General features: G+C 45.0%; 2 protein-coding genes across 2 annotated transcripts in view; one reads left to right on the forward strand and one right to left on the reverse strand.

Moving 5' to 3' along the window:
- Nucleotides 1-22,520, reverse strand: part of LOC126981024 (prolyl 4-hydroxylase subunit alpha-1-like) — a 109,640-nt gene that overhangs the window by 24,258 nt on the left and 62,862 nt on the right. Inside the window, exon 2 of the mRNA XM_050831651.1 lies at nt 19,310-19,503. Coding sequence (XP_050687608.1) covers nt 19,310-19,503 — 194 coding nt within the window. The remainder of the gene's footprint in view (nt 1-19,309; nt 19,504-22,520) is intronic.
- On the forward strand, nt 7,119-11,532 carry LOC126981025 (protein Star-like). The gene is made up of 2 exons (XM_050831652.1): nt 7,119-7,704; nt 10,412-11,532. The coding sequence occupies exons 1-2, from the start codon at nt 7,540-7,542 to the stop codon at nt 11,342-11,344; spliced, it is 1,098 nt and encodes a 365-aa protein (XP_050687609.1). The 5' UTR covers nt 7,119-7,539; the 3' UTR covers nt 11,345-11,532.

Raw genomic sequence — 22,520 nt, forward strand, 5'->3', positions numbered from 1 at the left:
GAAGAAGTAGGTCACAGAGGAACAATTTTGGTCACGGCGATAAAAAAAAAAAATAATAATAATAATAAACACATTGAGAAAAATGAAGACACCAAATAACTCACTCAGTCACTCTCACTTTTTACTCTTCACGTCTCAGATAAACTTGAGAACTGTGACAGACCTCCAGGTATTTGCCGGCTGGGGGGGAGGGGGAGAGGGGGAAGAGGGGGGAATGGGGGAAGGTATCAGTGGTCAGTTCTTTCACGTATTGTTGTTCTTCTGTTTTTACTTTATTTTTTTATTTTATTTATTTATTTTTTTCTTTTTTTATTGCATTTACGAACGGCGAAATCAAGAAGGAAAGTCATCGGCCTGTGTGTTCGTGTAGCTTCCCTTCCTTCTCTCTCTTTCTTTCATGATACTCTCGCTGTTCATGGTACAGAAGAAGGGTCAAACTACCACCAGGGTCATTAAACTACCCCTGGAAACGCCACAAGACTCCTACGAAGACCATGTTAAATATGTATGCTTGGGCGCTGAGACGGAGGCAACAAATTCTTAAGGTGGTCTCTACAGTTGTGAGCGTCTGCAGTTTGCTTTTTTTTCTTATTCTCTCCCATCTTCATATTTCTTCCTTTTTATTATGTCTTTACTCCTTACTTTCTGCCTCAACTCCTTTCCCTTTTATTTCCCTTGAACTGATTTTTTTCTCTTCTTTCTTTTCTTATTTTTCTATCACGCTTTTCATGTCCTGTCATCTCCACCATTTTTTTTTCTTCTTCTTTTTATAGAGAGCGGTATACGTGGTGGTCTCTGGTCGCTCGTGGATCCACTATATACTCGGTTCACTAACTCCTCTTGATACATTGTCGATACTGGCGTCTGTATATATTCCACTCGATTCCTGTGTACTTTTTTTTTAACAGCAAAGGAGACAACACAAGGCCACACACACAAAAAAGGAAACAATAAAAAAAAGCCCGTAGAAATGTAGGTATCTGTAAGGCCCATATTCTTAATTGAACATTTTTATCCCCAAGCACATGCTGATACATTTGACAAGTTTCTCGTAGGACTTGTGGTGGGCATTTCCAGCGGGGTAGTTTTATGACCCTGGTGATATATAGTTTGATCAAGTTTCTGCTCCGTGAACGTGAAAAACAAATCACATCCATGAGAACCCAATTAGTCTCCATTTCGGACTTTGGTTATAGTTTTTTTTTTCTTACAACAAAGGAGACAGCTCAAGGGCACAAAAAAAGGAAACAATAATAAAAAAAAAGCCCTCTGAGGTTGAGGTGAAAGGAGGCGATGGAACCGTCTGAGAATACCCACCCTATTGATAGATACACATAGATAGATACAGAGATAGATACTGGAGCCAGGGTAGTGATGGAAGTCAACGGCCATATCTCAAAACATTTCTGCGCCTAAGTACACATTGGCAAGGCTTTCGTAGGAGTTTTAGGCATTTCCAGCGGGTAGTTTATGACTCTGGTGGTAGTTTGACCCTTACGCTGTACCCATGAACCTAGAAAATATAAATAACCCGGTTAACCCCTTTTTAGGCATTTGGAAAGAGGGGATGAGAAAGGCGGAAGAGCGTCTGAGATTACTGACCCAATAGAAATCTCAGACAGCTCAAACCTTTATCTCTCTCCCATACATGCCAGATAACCCAATATCCCTACCTGTGCCTACTCTCCCCTTCTCTCCCCTTCCCTCCTCCTTCCTCTCCTTTCCCTTCCTCCCCTTCCCTTCCCTCTCCTTTCCTTCCCCTCCCTACCTCCTCCCCCTTCCTTCCCTTTCCTTCCCTCTCCTATCCTCCCCTTCTTCCCAGTCCTCTCTCTCCTCCTCCCTTCCTGTGTCCCTTCCCCTTCGGTGCCCTTCAATCCCCTTCCTTGTCCCACCCCATTCCCTCCCTCTCCCTTTCCTTGTGTCCCCTCCCCTTCCGACCCCTTCCGTCCCCCTCCCTCCTCTTCCCTCCTTTTCAGTCCCCTTCCCTCCCTCACCTCCCCTTCCCTCCTCTTCCCTCCTCCTTCCTCCCCTTCCATCTCCTCCCATCCCTACCTGTCCCTCCTCCCTCCCTCCCTCTTCCTCCTCCCCTTTCCTTTCCTACTCCTCCGTTTCCCCCCCGTCCCTTCCCTCCCCTTCCCCTACCTCCCCCTCCTCTTTCCTCCTCCCTTCCCTCGCAGCGCCACGCACGTACACACCGTCATGGGAGAGTTACAGTACATTCGCATATTCCTCGCCACGCAGCCAAGGGGAGTGGGTCCTTACGTGCCTTGTCTCCCCTTGCCCACGCCCTTCTCCCTCCTCCGGCTCGTGATCTTCGCCATCTCATAACTTCTTGCCTCCCTTGTGTCTTCCTCAGTTTATTATGTTCTACTTTAACTCCTTTCTCTATTATTTCGCTTCCCCACGCCCTTCTTCCTCCTCTGACTGGCAATCTTCATCATCTTATCATTTCTTGCCTCCATTCTGTCTCGCTTCTGATCTTCCTTATTTTCTACCTCACCTCGTTTCCTATCTCCATTATTTCCCTTCCCTGCGCCCTTCTCCCTCCTATGACTCCTTATCTCCTCCATCTCATCATTCCTTGCCTTCATTCTGTCTTGCTTCTATTCTTCCTTATTTTCTACCTCACCTCCTTTCCTATCTCCATTATTTCCCTTCCCTGCGCCCTTCTCCCTCCTATGACTCCTTATCTCCGCCACCTCATAATTTCTTGCCTCCAGTCTGTCTTGATTCCGATCTTCCACAGTTTCTACCTCAAGTTCCTTCTCTATTATTTACTCTTGAACTGACTTTTTTCCCTCCTCTCCCTTTCCTTATCTTCTTACGCCCTTAGTGGTGTCGTAAACTGTCCCACTATCATGAGTTATCCCACCCTGATCTGAGAGTGTGTGAGGTGCCCGGGTTTTCTTTACAAGCACATTTCATTCACTGCATTGTCCTTTAATAGGTTATAATAAGTAATAGTAATAGTAGTAATAGTAGCAGTAGTAGTAGTAGTAATAAATAATAGGTAAGGTTAAATAGTAATAGGTTTAATAGGTTATAATAAGTTTACCTAGTTTATCATATAGTTTTCCTTCTATCTTCTCGGAGTTCTCTTTTGATTCTCCGTCAGGTTCAGTGGACACGCGTGGGACAGCTCGTGACGCCAAACTCTTCATTCCCTGCCATCTCCTCCACGTGATCTTCTTGTCTCCACCCTTCTTAAATTTCCCTCCTCCTTCCTCTCCTTTCCTCCCCCTCCCTACCTCCTCCCCCTACCTCCCCTTCCTTTCCCTCTCCTTTCGTCCCCCTCCCTACCTCCTCCCCCTACCTCCCCTTCCTTTCCCTCTCCTTTCCTCCCCCTCCCTACCTCCTCCCCCTACCTCCCCTTCCTTTCCCTCTCCTTTCGTCCCCCTCCCTACCTCCTTCCCCTTCCTCCCCTTCCTTTCCCTCTCCTTTCCTCCCCCTCCCTACCTCATTCCCTTTCCTACCCTTCCTTCCCTTCTCCTTTAGTCCCCTCCCTACCTCCTTCCCCTTCCTCCCCTTCCTTTCCCTCTCCTTTCCTCCCCCTCCCTACCTCCTTCCCCTACCTCCCCTTCCTTTCCCTTTCCTTTCCTTCCCCTCCCATCCTTATTTTCCCACCCTCTTCCCTCCTTGCCATCTTCTCCACATTATTTCTTTCCTCCACCTTTTTCCTTTCCTCCCCTCTTTCCTTTCTCTCCTCTCTCTCTCTCCTCTCTCTCTCCTCTCTCTCTATCCTTTCTCTCTATCCTCTCTCTCTCTCTCTCTCTCTCTCTCTCTGTCTCTCTGTCTCTGTCTCTGTCTCTGTCTCTGTCTCTGTCTCTGTCTCTGTCTCCCTCTCCCTCTCCCTCTCCCTCTCCCTCTCCCTCTACTTATCTTCACACCCTCTTCCTTTCTTGTTATCTCCACCTCGTTACTCTTTACCTCCATCCTTCTTTTCCCTTCCTCCCTCACGCCCTTCTCTCTATTGTCCCTTTTAACACTAATTTTCTCTCAGTCTTTCTTTCCTTACTTCAACATCCTCTTTCTTTCCCATCATCTTCTCTACTTCGTTGTTTTTTTTACCTCCGTTATTCACGGTCTTTCTATTCTCTTCCTGACATTAATTTCCTCTCCTCTTTTTTCCTTACTTTCACACGTCTTTCCTTCCTTGCCATCTCCTCTGCTTCGTTATTTCTTGCCTCCACCAGTCTTTTTTTCTTTCCTATTTCAAGTTCTTTATCTCCATTCTCTCCCTAATGACACTGATTTTTCTCTCTTTCTCTCCTTACCTTCCCACGCTGTTCCTTTCTCCCTTAACAATTTATCACCTCTACTTCCTTATTTCATTCCTTTCTTCTACTTTAATTCCCTTCTTTCTCCCTCATTCACGTCCCTTCCCATTGCTCTCCTTCTTACCAATATTCGTCCTTCGCTTTCTTCTTCCATTCCTTCCTTTCACACGTGCTTCCTTCCTTCTTCCCTTCCATGACAAATTACCTTCTCAACCTTCTTATTTCTTCCCTCAACCTTATCTTAGTTCTCTTCCTCCTTCCTCCCTCACGTATTCACTCCTCTTTACCGCAGCAATCCTTATGTATAGCTTTCTTTTCGTCTCCTAATATGTTGAGGTGCCTAAAGATGCCCTCCTTTCTCCTCTCCTTTTCTCTCCTCAGGTATTCATTTATCGACCAGCCCGAAAGGGAGGATGATCAGCTGGGTGAGTTGCACGCCGACTGTTCGAACCCGGGCCGGCGGTGTAGCCAGGCACGCTGACCACTAGATCACGGAGGCGTATTTATACCGACCTATGATTTTTCCCTTCTTTTTCTTCCTCTCCACTCTCTCTTCCTTCTCATAACGACGTGTCAGTATTACCTCCTACTCTTCCTCCTCCTTCCCCTTCTCTGTTTTTACGCTAATCGACATGTTTAACCCTCATTTTCTATCCCCTCCAGGCACTCTCTTAAGGGGTAACCACAGCAGAAGAGCCTTGAGTCCTTTGCTTCACTCCATTTTCCAACATCAGTGTCTCCCTCTACTATTCTTTTCATCTCACTCTCTATTATATTATTAACTTTATCTACACTTTTCTCTCCCCTGCTAATCCTGACTACTACTTTTCATCTAATTTTCAATTATTATGTATCTCAAATCTTTGTTTACTTTTTTCCCTCTTAACTAATCCTGACTTATTCTTTTCCTCTCACTCTCTATTATACTCCTCTTAAATTTCTATTCACTTTTCTCCCTCTTACTAATCCTGACTTACTTAACATTTCACTTTCTATTATGTCTCTTAAATCTTTACTTTTTTTCCCTCTAACTACTCCTGACTAGTTATTTTCATCTCATTCTCCTATACTTCTCAACTTTCTGTATACTTTTTTTTCCTTTAGCTAATTCTGACAACATATTTTCATCTCTTTTCATCTTTAATTTTTTATTGTACTTTTCATACCAAGAACTGGGTAAGAGGTAACTACATACATATATAAAAGGCCTAGAAATTCGCTCCTATGAAGGGAGTGGAAGATGCCAAAGATGTTGAATAGATTGAGCCCAGATGTTTATGCCTTACATCTTTGCCTCCTCCTTCCTATATCGAACCAGCAATCATTAATCCTATTCTCCTTTCTTTGACTTCGTTCATGCACTCCTTCTCTCCTCCTTCCTCGCAGACATCACGGGCTTATCTTCTTATGTTAACCCGGTAGCAGCGAGCGACGGGTCAAATTTGTGACTTTACCGCGTACCAGCGACGGGTCAAATTTGTGGCTTTACCGCGTACCAGCGACGGGTCAAATTTGTGGCTTTACCGCGTACCAGCGACGGGTCAAATTTGTGGCTTTACCGCGTACCAGCGACGGGTCAAATTTGTGGCTTTACCGCGTACCAGCGACGGGTCAAATTTGTGGCTTTACCGCGTACCAGCGACGGGTCAAATTTGTGACTTTACCGCGTACCAGCGACGGGTCAAATTTGTGACTTTACCGCGTACCAGCGACGGGTCAAATTTGTGGCTTTACCGCGTACCAGCGACGGGTAAAATTCTTCCCTTGACATGAAACATAAACTGGTCACAAATGCGTTGATACATATAATGGTTTGCGTGAGTGATGATTTTTTCTCATAAATTCGCTTAGAGGGGCTTTTAAGAAACATGATCCCCGCAGCTACCGGGTTAATGCTCTTTTTTACTTTTCCTTTGTATAGATTTTCTCCGTAGACTCCTACTAATCAATTCTTTCTCCTTTCTTTGACTTTGGGTACGCTGGCACATTTCTTATCCCCTATCTCGCACACGCCAGGGGCTTATCTATTTATGTTACACTCTTCCCCAATCACATTTAGGAGAAAGACGAGGAAGAGACTAACTTAGGTCAATATTTTCAGACGCTTCCGCCTCTCACATCAGCTATTCCCTAAGGCCAAAAGGAAAGGAAGGGTGGAGACAAAAAAGACAACAAGGTGGAGATGCCAAGGAATGAAGAGTGTGGTGTTACGAACTGTCCCACGCGTATTCATTAAGCCTGACGAAGAATCAAAAGAGGTTCTCATGAGTGTTTCTGTAGGTTCATGGTGCAGAGGAAGGGTCAGACTACCACGGGAGTCATAAAACTACCCCTGGAAATGCCCACAACCCCTACGAGAGCCTTGTTAAATACGGTCTTGTTTGCCGAAGTATTTAAGATTGTCGTACTCAGCCGATTATATTTCCCGACATCTTACCCCTTAACTGTCTTCTGGGCTCCAATAACGAAACTCACTTATAGTTATCGTTAAAGGAGTTAGATCCTGATGTTTCTTGGCAATAGTTAGGCGTCAGAAACCGGTAAATACTATGCTCTGAGTATGACACTCCCGTGACGACCCGTGAAGGAGCGCAACAAGGAACTCACAACAATGAATAAAGAGGAAAAATACGCAACTCTATACAACGAGTGAATGAACGAATGAAAACTAATAGACAGAAAAAGGGAAAAGCAGACGAAATAACGAGAAAGGGTAACAAAAACCGGTACAAGGAAAACGAAAGCTAAAAATAGTTGAGGCGGAAAAATATACAGAAAAGGAGGCGGAAAAGGAGGAGGAAAACGTCATCTCAGTCAACGTGGAGGCGCCCAAACCTTGCATGGGCCGATCTAGCAACAAGGGGCGGTGGTTGTGGTGGTGGTAGTGACGGAGGGCGAGGAGGACAAGGAGTGGCGGTGTGGATGTAGTTAGCGGAAGGTGGAGGACGAGGAGAATAAGAATTGGCGCTGAGATTGGTGTTGGTGGTAGTGGTGGTGTTAAGTGGTTGTGGTGGTGACGTGGGAAAGGGACTAGGATTGGTGTTGTTGTTGAAGGTAGTAACAGAGGACGAGAGGTGGTGGCAGTGGTATTAGTGGTGGGGGTATTGGTGTGTGGTGGTGGTGGTGCGTGCTGGTAGTAGTGGTAGTGAAGTGGTTGTGGAATCAGTGGTGGTGGTGGTGCGTGTGGCGAAAGAGGAACTTAAAACCCCACACAAGGCGGTTCTGAATTCCTTGTAAAGTGTGTTAAGTGAACATTGATTCCATGATGAAGCGTGATCGAGGGGGCCCTTTGATCTCCTCCTCCTCTGCCTCCTCCTCCTCCTCCTCCTCCTCTTCCTCCTCCCTCCTCCTCCTCTGCCTACTGCTGCTGGTGACTGTGGTGGCGGCAGCGGTGGTGGTGGTGGTGATCATGGTGGTGGATGTCAGGGTAGGTACTGTGCGTGTGTGTGCGTGTGTGTGTGTGTGTGTGTGTGTGTGTGTGTGTGTTTCTTAATGTACTCTCTTTTTCATTATTTTCCATTTTTTTCTTCCCTCTGTTCCTTTCTTTTGTCCCTTTCCCTTTTTTGTATTATTCCTCTACGTGACTTAACTTTGTCCTTTCTGTTTACTTCTTTCCTCTTCATTTATTTCATTCGCTTATTTGAACTCTTCTATTCATGTCCTGTTCCTGTCTTTGTATTAATTCAGCTGCATCTGTGGATAGGGCAGCTGCGTGGGAGCTTGCTAGGAGAGGCCGGTGGGAGTGGAGGCAGCGAGCGAGTGAAGCAACGCACCCCCGATCGTATGCTGGTCGTATTATAAGACATTTCGCTGCCCAAGAACATACATTTGACAAGGCTTTCGTAGGAGTTGTGAGCATTTCCAGCGGTAGTTTTATGACCCTGGTGGTAGAGTGACCCTTCCTCTGTACCGTGAACCTGAAGAAACACTCATTAGAATCCGACTGACCCCCTCTTTGACCTTTAGAAATAGCTGATGTAAGAAGCGCGTGTCTTATAATACCAGCCTATACAGTCTTTCATTTCATCGAGTTACTTTGCGTCTGACTGATGGGATTAACCCTTCTCGTAGGCCTCGGGTTAACGGATACGCCACATCGTCTTCCTTCCCCACCTCCCATCCTTATCTCTCCTCCCCTCCCTTCATCTCCCTCCTTCCTCCCCTTCCGTATCTCTGTTCCTCCCTTTCCTTCCTTCCCTTCCTTCCTCCTCTCTCTTCCTCCCCTGCCGTATCTCTCTTCCTCCCTTCCTTCCTTCCCTTCCTTCCTCCTCTCTCTTCCTCCCCTCCCTTCCTCCCCTTCCGTATCTCTCTTCCTCCCCTCCCTTCCTCCCCTTCCTTTCTCCTCTTCCACATCTCTCTTCTTCCCTTTCCTTCCTTCCCTTCCTTCCTCCTCTCTCTTCCTCCCCTCCCTTCCTCCCCTTCCGTATCTCTCTTCCTCCCCTCCCTTCCTCCCCTTCCTTTCTCCTCTTCCACATCTCTCTTCTTCCCTTCCTTCCTTCCCTTCCTTCCTCTCTCTTCCTCCCCCTCCTACCTCCCCTTCCGGATCTCTCTTCCTCCCCTCCCTTCCTCCCCTTCCTTTCTCCTCTTCCACCTCTCTCTTCTTCCCTTTCCTTCCTTCCCTTCCTTCCTCCTCTCTCTTCCTCCCCTCCCTTCCTCCCCTCCCTTCCTCCCCTTCCTTCCTCCTCTTCCGTATCTCTCTTCCTCCCCTTCCTTCCTCCCCTTCCGTATCTCTCTTCCTCCCATCCTTCCTACCCTTTCTTCCTCCTCTCTCATCCTCCCCTCCCTTCCTCCCTCACCCTCACATTTTTATTCCCTCGTTCCTTCCGTCTATGTATCGTTTCATTACATTCTCCTTCGTTAAAGCGGTGTAGAAACATATTAAAATCACCTTTAGTTGGTCTTTCATGGTAATGCTGAGTATCCATTTATCTTTTTTTTTTTTTTACAAAGGTAGGTGATTTCCGTCCTTCGTTCGTTCGTTCGTTCATTCCGTATACTATTTTTTTTCCTTATGCACAAATGAAAACGAATGCGGAGCCGTGAAGTAAAGGCTAACAAAAACAAATGCTAACAAATGCCAATAAAAACAAAAATGCTAACAAATGCCAACAAAAACAGCACGCCGCTTCCGCCGCTCCTGTGTGGCGGTAAGTCTCACTCTCGTCTCACGGGTTTGGTTGCTCCGGGCTTTGTCTTCATACACAGGGTGGATGAATTTCGACACGGTACTGTGTCTTTTGTCGACTGCTCGTCGGGATCTGTCCCACCCAAGTTTATTTATATTTTTATAAAAGTAGATGATGACGTATGTATGTATATGACGAAGATATCAACACTTCTTCTTCTTCTTTTGACCTGTTCCGCTTTGCATCGCTTTTTAGGTCCTCTTTGGTACCTCTTTACACTTACATGCTTCACTTACTTACTCTGTGATAGCAAAGACTGGGTTCCGCGATGAGCAGATCAGGACAAACCAAATCATGGGGACGAGACAACGCCACGCCGGGACGCAGGACTTGGGGCCGGCAAAGCGCGAGTCGCTCCCGCCACCCCCGGCTGTTTGCTTGCTGGTGACGTCCACTTCGAACCTCTTAACGGTGTTCATAATGGAGTTAAACAAAGTCCTTATCGTCTTCACTGCGCAGTTTCTGGATTTTTGTTTCATATCATAATAATTCTACCATTCTACAAGTGTCATCATTACAGTTCCATTTGTCTCCCCTCAACACCCTCCCTGCCTGCTGCTGCTGCCGCCCCGCACTCACGCCCGGCGACGTGACGTGCGTGGGAAGGAAAAACGAGTGACGGTGACGGTTCGTGGCGCTCATATCGTAATGAACATTCATTCACTGTGGAGGCAATGCAATAAACGTTCACTCAGCGCTGCCAGCCGTGCACCCGCTCAAGAAACGTGAATCTCCTGCAGTAATTTCAATATTCCTTCCTTCCCGCAGCCACAGGAACGCCGCCACTTTCCGTAATTCATGAAGTGCAAATCCTGAACACGGAGCAAGGAGTCACTGTTTCCTATTAAAATCCTTCACGAAAGAAATTTGCTCCTCAGTGTGACAGTCCACTCCTCTGCATGCACCAGTCCTCACGAGACACTGACGGCCTCTTCCTCTCCCTTGCAGGGCGTGGCGCGCCGCGAGGATTGGGGCTCGCGGCCTCACGGAGCAGTGGACGAGGCCTCGGAGAACCTATTACGCATAGGAGAACATCTCGAGGCCTCTGACCCGCGCGTGCTGGCCATGCTGAGGTCAACCTTCCTGGTGCCGCCCCCCGCCCTCCCCTACAACCTGACGATGCACAAGAACGCCAAAACCTACTTCTTGAGTCGCTCCCTCGGCTGGGACTTCTACGACCACTACGTCAAGCAATTCTTCCAAGGCCAGCGAGGCGGCTTCTTCGTGGAAGCGGGAGCCCTGGAAGGAGAGTTCTTGTCCAACACGCTGTGGCTGGAGACAGAGCTCGGCTGGTCGGGTCTGCTCATCGAGCCGGATCCTGTCAGTTACCGTCACCTTGCCTGGAAGCGGCGCCGAGCCTGGATCTCCAGCACCTGCCTGTCCAAGGAGAAGTACCCGCGGGAGGCAGTGTTCGGAGCCCTCACCAAGCCATACACGTCCTCGCTCTGGCTGTACCACGCCCACACACGCGAGATAGACTCCCATCCAACGCTGCTCCATGAAAGTCTGAGCAACTACTCGACGATGGCGTACTCGCGGGCCCTGTGCTTCCCCCTCGCCTCGTACCTGGCGACCCTCAACGTGACGGTGGTTGACTTTCTGTCCCTGGACACGCAAGGCCACGAGTGGGCGGTGCTGCGGGGTCTGCCGCTGACCACCTGGCGGGTGAGGAGCATCGCAGTGGAGCACCTCGGCCCCAAAAATCCCACCCACGGCGGCTACAACACCGACCCAGCCTTCGTCAAGTACATGGAGACGGTGGGATACCGCCTGGTGGACGTGTACAAGGAGGTCAACTACTTCTTTGTCCTGTGGAATGACGAGACTCTGCGGCGCCTCAGCGACCCGCCGAGGCTCGTGAAGTTCTTCTCGTTGAATTGAAGCAAGACGCAGGTTGTTGTTTTAGGTGTGTGTGTGTGTGTGTGTGTGTGTGTGTGTGTTTATCGAAACTACTATGGATTTTAGGAATGCCTTTCATGCATAACACCTGTTTCACGAGGGTCACGCCACGGGTTATGAGGCTCTAACTGATATATTTATGTGTTTGGAAAAAAACAAGATGTCAATAAATTTCACTCCTCTCCTATTTGATTTAATATTCAGGGGATATTCTCTCTCTCTCTCTCTCTCTCTCTCTCTCTCTCTCTCTCTCTCTCTCTCTCTCTCTCTCTCTCTCTCTCTCTCTCTCTCTCTCTCTCTCTCTCTCTCTCTCTGATCCGCCTTTCAAGATTCACCTTTCCCAACACTCCTGAACCCAGCACTCCAAGCCTCTCGCCGCTGCTCCACACACACACTCGGCCCCGTCCAGATACACTCACAGGCGAGGGTACGGGGTGAAGCGAGGCCGCGTAAAGGTCATAAAGGGAATGCGTGGCCGGGAAACAAAAAGGAACAATGACCGAAGAAGAGACAGAGGACGATGTCGAAACACCGGACTCCAACTTAGATCCTGAAGTGTTGGAATCTGTGACAGTGATCTACTTAGGCTTGAATGCTGTTTAATAATAGATGATATAACTACTAACCTATATAGTGTTCCTGAGGCTTTCTTTGGAAGTGTATGAAAGCCGGAAAATCTTGGTTCGCGATTAAGCTTGGATCCCGAGCTTGGCCTATGCCCTAGACCTAGAAATGACCCCAAGTTCTGAGTCTGGGTTGCAGCGTTGCCAAATTGCCGTACTCTGAGCATTGCATTTATCATTTTTAGGCTTCTAGACAGTCGTAACCACACAAATAACGATAGAAAATTAAAGTTATAGTTAAAACGGTAAATATTGATAGTTTTCGTTTTTTTTTTGTTGAGTTATCGGTCAGAAACTACGAAAATTAAATGCGATGAGTACGATAATATGGCAACGTTGCTGGGTTGGGACATTTGTATGGAGGCGAGTATCAGGATGCCTCTCCATTCGGCATTGATTTCTCTTCAGGCCGCTCGTATCCATTTTCTTTTATAGGAGCAGCGGTGAGCGGGGCTTTTTTTGTTATTCTCTTTTTGTTTCTGCCCTTGAATTGATTCCTCTGCGATAAAAGGGAAGCTCCAGAATCGGCCGTGGAGTGAGGGACGTTAGTTAACCAAGGCGAGGGCGAGGTGGTGTGTAGAAGTCGTGAAAGGAGATCCGGAATATAAGGGTGATTTGAACTTGGTCATGGGTTCTTAAATTAGGGACTTGACGCTTGGAACTTGCGAGATTTAGAGAGACAGACAATTATAGATAGAGGTAGATAGATAGATAGATAGAAAGATAGATAGAGGTAGATAGGTAGATAGATAGAAAGAGAGAGATAGGTAAACAGATAGATAGATAGATAGATATAGATGAATGGATATATGGATAGACACATTGGTACATACATATATACATACATTTAAAATTAAAGTTAATCAATAGTCTTTTTTAGCACAGACTCACATAAATGACGATCCACAAGTACAACCAACAAACCATCACAAACAGTTACACCATCACCGCCACCACCACCGCCGCCACTGATAGCTCTGAACACGACTCTTCCTCTGCCGGGCCCTTAGTCGTCCAGCCACGGCGTCGCAAGCTTCTAAATGTCGGGTGAAACTGCATTTGCATTTAAGCCCAAGCCGCCCGTGTGCCCTCAAGGAGTAGCCTCACGCGCCGACGCCCCGGGATGGAGACCTGACGGGCCGCCTGTCTTATGCCGTGGCCGGGAAAGGCAAGTGACTCCTGGAACACAGACTCGCTCATACACTGGCGCCTGAAGGTGTTGGTTCATACTCTTAGGACAGTCCAACACAGCCATTGTAAGCGCCCACATCAAACTATACCCTCCACAGTGATCCGTTATTTCTACTCAATACCACATACTAGAGAGATTTCCCGCGTGGTTTCCTAAAATTTCATCCTTTTTTATATCAACGCCAAACACTAGACAAGGAATTTTCGTGGTATTTCGTGTTTGGTTGGGGAGCTCACAAACTTGCTGTATAGGACTGTAAAACTGCCCCTTAACCCGGTAGCAGCGACGGACCATATTAGTGCCATGATTTAACCCCCCAAAATAGATGATGCATAAACTGATCACAAATGCGTTGAAATATATTATGAAATGGTTTGTGTGAGTGATGATTTTTTCTCATTTTTCTCGCTTAGAGGGACCATTAAGAAATATGATTCCCGCTGCTACCGCCCAAGCACACATATTAGACAAGGCTTTCGTACGAGTTGTGGGCATTTCCAGGGGTAGTTAATGACCCTGGTGATAGTTTGAACCTTCTTTTGTATCATGAAAGCGAAAAAGATATGGAGGTCTTGGCTCGTACTCTTAAACATTTCAGCACCCAAGCATTCATATTTGACAAGGTTTTCGTACGAGTTGTGGGCATTTCCAGGGGTAGTTAGTGACCCTGGTGATAGTTTGAACCTTCTTTTGTATCATGAAAGCGAAAAAGATATGAAGGTCTTGGCTCGTACTCTTAAACATTTCAGCGCCCAAACATTCATATTTGACAAGGTTTTCGTACGAGTTGTGGGCATTTCCAGGGGTAGTTAGTGACCCTGGTGATAGTTTGAACCTTCTTTTGTATCATGAAAGCAAAAAGATACTTACCAGAAGCAGTTTAATCTCCTTTTCGGCCCATGGAAGTAGTTAATGTGAGAGGTGGAAGCGTCCGAGATACCGATAAGGCTTGTGTCGTGAGTAGCGTTCCTGTTTGTTTTGTTTTTCGAAGTATAGTTTTGCAATGTTTCTCCCGGCTAAAGTAACTTGTCTTATTAGTGTTTTTTGTTGTTTGTTTGTTTGTTTTAATGGAGTACAGTATCACAGTTATTACTATCAATGGGTCAGTAAGTTCATTTTGTGGTTAGTACTTTTGTATGTGGGGGTAGTGCGTGTATGGGAGGGTGTCTGCGTGTGTGTGTGTGTTGGGGGGAGAGTGTGTGTGTGTGTGTGTGTGTGTGTGTGTGTGTGTGTGTGTGTGTGTGTATTGGGGCAGGGCTCGGCGGGCAGACTAAACTAAAACAATCACAGCAAGACAAACAAAACCAAACAAAAAAATACATATAAAAGAAAAATCCAGAAAAAGTAATTCCAGAAACGAACTCAGTAGAGCGAAATCAAAACCATCTCGAGGTGCGTGACATGCCTGAAATGCTCGCTACTTCCCGGTACTGAGAAGAAGATATATAAATGAAAAAAATATGAAGTGAAAAAATAGCAGATACTTTGAAGATGGCGCCGGTGTGTACAAAGCCATTAGAAATCTCGTCACGTGTTCTTATATATTTTACCGCCCTCTATTACGGCCGCAACGCCTACTCTCTCTCACATACTGTTCATACTTTTATTATCTTTACTGCACTGTGCCCTCTTTTTCCTCTTCCTGTACTCTTCAAACGGTTATTTTCTCAGCTGTTCCTGTGTACTTTACCGTTCTCTACTACAGCCACAACGCCTCCTCTCTCTCACACTTCATACTTTTTATCATCCATACTGCACTGTGTCCTTTTTTTCCTCTTCCTGTACTCCTCAAACGATTCTTTCCTCACGCGTTTATATATACTCTAACATTCTCTATCTCAACCAAAACCTAGGCTCTCTCTCACATGCTCCATTTTTTTTTTCTCTCATCTATGCTGCGCCGTTCCCTCTTTGCTCCTCCTGTACACTTCAAACGGCTATTTCGGTGCGTTCTCTTATCCACTTTACCGTTCCCTATCACAATCACAATGTCTGCTCTCTCACATGCACTTCACTTTCTTTTCTTTTTGTTATCTATATACTGCACCGTTTTTCCTCTTCCTTTTCTGTATATTTTTCAGCCTCGCACTATTTTTATCTTTCATTTTCCTTTGTGCTTGTTATTTCATCCTTTTCTCTAATAATTTCACTTTTTTTCTTTCCTACTTTTATTGTTACACTTTCTCTCGCTCACACCCACTTAGAACTGTTTTCCTTACACCCAGTACTAACACGTTTTCCATTGGCATACCTTTATAACTGCTACTTAAACTATTACATTTCCATTTCCAAATACACTCACATTTACTGATACCCTTAAATATCCCTAAATTACCTTCAGTACACCCAATACTTCAATACACTCGAAAGTGGTATATTCCCCACAACAGTACGTACAGGAAGCAACTCAGGTAAAATAAAGCTCAAATAAATAAAAACAAAACAGCCGCTAATAAAAACAATAGCAAACAGCCCTCAGCGTTTTCTCTCTTACTTATTCACTTCATCAAAACAGTTACCTTGATACTATTTACTTACACCTAAAGAGCCTCGTCCATGCACAAACACCCTTCACGCCTGCTCTTCTTCCTCCTTCGTCTATTGTTCTTGTTCGGTTAGTGTTCCCCGCCCCTTTGTCCCTTCCTTGGTCACACACGCACACACACACACACACAGCCACTCACTCAGGCTGCCTCCCCTTCAGACAGGCAGACAAGCACGCAGCGGGAATACAATGAACACATGAATAAACAGTACTCCGTGTTACGTCTTACGGTATGTGAATGCAACGTTACTGGTATTCCTACGGTAGTACTCGTCTTCGCTATCGTCGTCATGGTAGTAGGAGGAGGATGTTGCCATGCGTGTTAGTTTGGCAAGGCTTCTGCAATATGAACATTGAAAATACACTCTTGAGAACCCGACGAATCACCTTTGTGGCCAATGGAAGTATCTGTTGTGAGAGTCGAGAGGGTCTCCAGTCTCAAATGAAAGGTTCCATATGTATATTTCTTGGGCCCACAGCATCCAACCATTTCAAGGCTTACACTCCCACGTTTGGTAAGGCTTTCGTCGAGGTTTGGTAGTATTTCCATGCTTTCCATGCATTGTTAATAAAGACAATAAAAGATAAGGAGGAGGAGGGAGAGGAAAAGGCTGAGTACGAACAAGATGAAGACGAGGATGACCAAGTTGAGAAAGAGTATAAAAAAAGGGAGAGAGAGAGAGAGAGGAAAATAATGACTACGAACAAGATTAAAAAGACGAGGACGAGCAAGTTAAGAAAGAATAGAAAAGAGGAAGAAGGAGAGGAGAGTGGTGACTACGAACAAGATGAAGAAGACGAGGATGAGCAAGTTAAAAAAAATAATAAAAGAAGAAAACGATACGAACCATTAAGCCAATTTCGCAAGACAGCAACGACCGAATGAACGCCACCTGAACATCATCTCCCGTCACTTTCACTAGTCACGTTCTCCTCCGCTCCTTCAGGCTTAGTGGCGCGTGGGAAGGCCGCGTGTCACCTGGTAATAGTCGCCCACCACTTTACTATAACTTTACTGTACTATCTTATTTACAGCAAGGGAACAGCTCAAGGGCAAAAAAACAAAAACGGCAACAACAACAAAAGTCCACTAGGCGCTGCTCCACTATCAGAAAAACAGAATGAGACGCCAGAGGGGAGGTCAATTTCGGGTGGAGAGGCGTCCTGATATGCTCTCCTTGAAAGAGTTGAAGTCATAGGCAGGAGGAAATACAAACGAAGGAAGGCTGTTGTTTTAGCTCCTAAGTTCTCGTGGTGGAGGTGGGTGGGTGGGTTAAATGACCTCACTCTTCATTAATCGTGTATGGAATGGTCTAATAATTATCACCTGTATCATCATCATCATCATCATCATCATCATTAACGTTAGCATTATCAGCTTGTGTTATCCTCCATTCGTTTCTGTATATGGCCACTCTACTCTATTTAGGAGCAGTAAGTAGCGGGCTTTTTTTTCATTATTGTTTTCTTTATTTTACGCCCTTGCGCTGTCTCATCTGCTGTAAAAAAAAAATAGTGCTTCTCGTTTTCAGTCTCAGTTTAACGTTCCATATTTATTCCTTTCGGGGTTTACACATCCACATTTTATCAGGCTTTCATAGAGGTTGTGTTCGTATGTCCATGGTGGGTGGTTTTATGAGCCTAGTGTCAGACAAGGGTTCTCCACCATGAACATGAAAAAAAACAACTTATGAGAATCCGACTGATCTTCGTGGCCTTCTTCGCTTACACCTCCAATTAGTCCACTTCTGTAACACCAGTCGTTCAAACATTACCCCAAGTGCCCTCACCTAATGGCGGGCTTTTTCACTGCCTCTCTACACTCCGTTCGCCTTGGGGAATGTTTGTTGTGAACCGAGAGCGTTTGAGAAGAGGGACCTTACTTGCTCATTCATCCTCGTCTCCTTCATCTTGTTCGCACGTATCCGTTTCCACTTCCTCCCCCGCTTTTTATTATCTTTCTTAACTTGCTTATCTTGTTCGTAGTCATCACTTTCGTCTCCCACCTCCTCTTTCTTTTCTTCTTCCTTCTCCTACTATCCTTCGATTATCTTACTCTCTACCATCCTACATCTACTATCCTACTCATCACCTAACATCACCACGCACGAGCGACAGATGGTGACACTAGCAAAAGGCACAGGTAAGGTGAGCGGGATAAACGGCGTGATTGCAGGTGACTCAAGGTGGTGAAATGCCACCTGTAATCACTCACTATATCCACTTCCTTCACCTGTTATGCCGTTATTCTGTTATTCCTGTTATTCGTGCGTGGGATCAGCTCATGTCACCTGCAATAGTCACGCCCCGTATCATCTCATTTCAACATGGCATTCACTTGTTTCGTAATTTTTTTATACGCCATACAGTCATTTTGCAACCATAAGCCACAAAGACACGTATGAAACTAGTACATTACACCCAATTGCGTCATCAATTCTTATTAACGCGTATTTCACCGCTAATTGTCGGTCTTCATTCATTTCGTCCTACTTACATTTTCACCTTTATTTCCTAACAGTAGCTCAAACCACCACACAAAACATCTATTTCCCTCATCCTTACCTTTACGTCCTTATTTAATTACGGGCTTTTTCCATTTTATTTCCATCTACTTCTAGTTCACTTTTTCCCCGCTTGCCGTGCACACCAACACACCCACTCACCGTAATTCATATATCTTTATGCATATCTACTTCACCTTTGCCTCTGAGTCGTTACCGAATGGTGGGCTTCTTCTCTACTTATCTAAATTTAGTTCGTCTTTTTCCCATCGAACCCGCGAACCAACACAGACACTCGCTCCTCACTCATTTCCACATCTTCTTAGACATCTATATAGTTCACCTGTGCTTCAACGTTCTTGCATATTACGGGCTTCTTCGCTTGCACCCCCAATGACCTCGCCTTTTTCTCTCCAGTCGCACCAACCAACGCATTGCTAATTCACCAGAGAAACATTAATAACACAGTGAAAAATACCGTATTGAACACTATAACTGCTGGGGATCGGCATACCTCAGGGCACCATACCAACTACGCTACCGATGAGCTATAAGATCAGGGTTCGATCCCCGGCACTTACTGGTGTTCATTACGGGACTACTTCACCAGTCCTTGCTAGATTACGAACTTCGTCACTTCCATCTCCATTTAGATCACCTTTTTACCAACAGTCCCACAAACATTACATAAACTGTCCTAACCTTACTTGTATCCATGTGTTACTTGCCTTCGTGACCGTCGCCATAGTAGTAGTAGAAGAAGGAAGAGTAAAGGGTCTATTACACTGGGCAAATTTTCCGTGGATCTTCAGTCAAACCACGATTTCCGCTGGCGAGGTTCTCATATTTCCGTGGTTTTCTGACGAGTCCACGATCTTCCAAAGCTACGGTAGATTTCACTGAAGGACGACGGTATTACTCATCATCTTCATCAGCACCAATAACAAGAAACAAATGAGAACCACGCCAGCGGAAATCGTGGTTTGACTGAAGATCCACGGAAAATTTGCCCAGTGTAATAGCCCCTAAGAGAAAGAGGAGGAAGGAGAGGATGGGAAACCAGCGCACCAAGCCACTACTCACTTGCGTATCCTGAAGAGCTTGGCCTCCATGTCGTCCAGGTAGGTGGCGAGCGCCTCCACGACCCGCCGCTCCAGCGAGAACACCGCTGTCAGGTCCTGGATGGAAGTGTACACCTCAGCACCCGCCAGCTGGGGCCCCGACGCCGCCCCCGCCAGCACGCACGCCGCCGCCCACGCCCACCACCACGCCCGCATCTGAAACACACACAAACACAGGTTACATAGACGTACACAAACATGGTCATAGATACTTATACATACATAAACGCACACTTTCCTAACGCACACAAACAAACGCATACAACCAGATAGACATAGACAGATAGATAGATAAATTAATAGATAGACAAACTGATAAAAAAGGATAGATAGATAAATACATAGAGAAAATAAATAAAATTAATGTAGTTCCCAATATACGTAAACACACACACACACACACACACACACACACACACACACACACACACACACTTAACCCTCTTTTTAAGGTCTCTCAGGGCATTTGTAATTAAGGAAGTGACTTAATGAGCACGAGACAACCACCACCATCACCACCATTACCATCACCACCACCACCACCATATGCTTCAGATGGACTGGACTAAGAGCAGGATGAAAGGAGGAAGATAAATGAAGATGACTGGATAAGTACAGAGAGGAGGAGTGAAGAGGGAACTAAAATAAAAGAGAAAAAAAACAAGGGAAAGGGAAAAAAGAAAAAAATTGGAGAGGAAGGAAGTTAGTCAAAATAAGAAGACAATAAAAAGGGAGAAGGAGAAAAAAAAGGCAGAAATAAAGAGAGGAAGAGTGAGAGAGGAACTAAACAAAAACATGGGAAGAGGAAAAGAAAGAGAAACTTGGAGAGGACGTTAATTAATCAAAACTGGGAAAATAGGAGAAGCAGAAATAAGGAAAGGAGAGAACGGGAAATAAATAATGAATGGATGAAAAGTAGTTGGATATTAAGAAGGGAAGGAATGACGAATACATGGAAGAAGGGAGGTAGGAAAGGAGGAAAGGAAAGGAAAGGAAAGGAAAGGAAAGGAAAGGAAAGGAAAGGAAAGGAAAGGAAAGGAAAGGAAAGGAAAGGAAAGGAAAGGAAAGGAAAGGAAAGGAAAGGAAAGGAAAGGAAAGGAAAGAAAAGAAAAGAAAAGAAAAGAAAAGAAAAGAAAAGAAAAGAAAAGAAAAGAAAAGAAAAGAAAAGAAAAGAAAAGAAAAGAAAATGAAAGGAAAGGAAAGGAAAGGAAAGGAAAGGAAAGGAAAGGAAAGAAAAGAAAAGAAAAGAAAAGAAAAGAAAAGAAAAGAAAAGAAAAGAGAGGAGAAGAGAAGAGAAGAGAAGAGAAGAGAAGAGAAGAGAAGAGAGCAGCATGCGTTCGTCTGTGTGTCATTGTGTCGCCCTGCTGACGGAGAGAAGGTTCAGACGTGACTTATGAGCCGTGACTGACTCCCGTTTGTGCTCGTCTTCCTGTCCGGCCGTGCGTCCTCCTCCTCCTCCTATTCCTTCTCCACCTCCTCCTTCTCTACGTCCTCCTTCCTTTCATAATGGTTCTGTATATGTCGATTGTGCTTCCTTCAGTTCCAGGAGCAATCTTTTTACCTCATCTTTTTACGGACAACGGGATGTACATGTTTTTTTTTACAGTATAGGAAGCAATTCAAAGGCAAAAATGTAGAGAGAAAAAAGCCCCTGTAAAAAGACTATAGATGAGTGATCCACAAAGATACTCCCTCTAAAGTATAGGCTGCAATAAGTTACTAAGAAACGATTAATTTATTTATAAGCTGCAATAATTTTGACTCCCTATTGAGAGGAGCGAGTTGAATGTTTTTACGCTACTTTTCATCACCATATTTTTTTTCCTTATTTATTTCGTGTGTGTGTTTTTCTGGTTATCTTGTAGCGGGCATTATTTTTTTTATTACGCGATTTTTTTGTTTTTATGTATTTTTGCCTTTCAGCTTCTTTCCTTGCTGTAAAAAATAAATAAAAAAGATCAACGTGCATACAACAAGCGGTAATATGTTGTTGTTGTTGTTGTTGTTGTTGTTGTTGTTGTTGTTGTTGACTGCTCTCCGTTGTTTCTTTCACCTTCTCCTCCTTTTCTTACTTCTATGACTCCTTCATTTTCTTCCCTCAAATTACTTTTTTTCCTTCTCGATTAATTTCTTTCTGTTTGTCGTTTTTCTCCTAATCTTCAGCGTTATTTTCTCCTCCTCTTCTTCTCCCTTCGTCTTTTCCTCATCTTTCTGCACCATTTATTTTCTTTTTCTTCCCTCAACCTACTTATTATTGTGGATTTCTTTCGATGTGTTGTCTTTCTCTTAATCTTTACCGTTATTTTCTGCTCTTCTTCCTCCTCCTCTTCCTCCTCCATTACTGCCCTACTCTCCTTTCCGTGAGGGTGATGTTGTGTTTTCTTTGTTTTTCTCCACTTTGTCGTTTGTTTTTGGCGTCTCATCTCCGTCAATCACATTCTCTCTCTCTCTCTCTCTCTCTCTCTCTCTCTCTCTCTCTCTCTCTCTCTCTCTCTCTCTCTCTCTCTCTCTCTCTCTCTCTCTCTCTCTCTCTCTCTCTCTCTCTCTCTCTCTCTCTCTCTCTCTCTCTCTCTCTCTCCAATCATCTTTTCTTCTCATCATATTCCATTGTTTGATTAGTTGTTGTTGTTGTTGTTGTTGTTGTTGTTGTTGTTGTTGTTGTTGTTGTTGTCGTTGTTGTTGTTTTTACTTTTTTATATCCTCGTTTTTTCTGATTTATTTCATGCTTTTTTTTTGTTAACCTTTTAACCTGTTTGTTTTCTGTCTATTTATCCATCATACACACACACACACACACACACACACATTATATATTCTCGTCTACTCCTCCCCCGCCTTTTCTTCTCCCTCTGCAGTACATGTAAATTTCTCCTCTTTACATTCATACATACACAACATTGATTTCTTTTTTTACATACTTTCAACGCTCACGCTTTCTCTCTTTCTCCCTCTCCCTCGCTCTCTCTGTATCTGTCTATCTATCTATCTCTCCATCATACACATCCCAGGCAATCTTTTCTTCTACCTTTCTCTCTTTTACCTTAATGAACGCAATATATCACCACCTGTGCAACTCCAACTTCTCTCCCTCCCTCTCTCCCTCCTTCTCTCCCTCCCTATTTCACCTCGCAGCTCTCTCTCCGAACAGGGCACCACTACCACCACCACCACCA

Source organism: Eriocheir sinensis, chromosome 46, assembly GCF_024679095.1.
Source record: "Eriocheir sinensis breed Jianghai 21 chromosome 46, ASM2467909v1, whole genome shotgun sequence".
NCBI classification, from domain to species: domain Eukaryota; kingdom Metazoa; phylum Arthropoda; class Malacostraca; order Decapoda; family Varunidae; genus Eriocheir; species Eriocheir sinensis.

What these genes read in the sequence shown, in the direction of transcription:
- LOC126981025 (XM_050831652.1), top strand. Translation starts at nt 7,540, where the DNA reads ATGATGAAGCGTGATCGAGGGGGCCCTTTGATCTCCTCCTCCTCTGCC. An exon ending in TCATGGTGGTGGATGTCAGG is followed by an intron (nt 7,705 to 10,411) that starts GTAGGTACTGTG and finishes TCTCCCTTGCAG; the next exon opens with GGCGTGGCGCGCCGCGAGGA.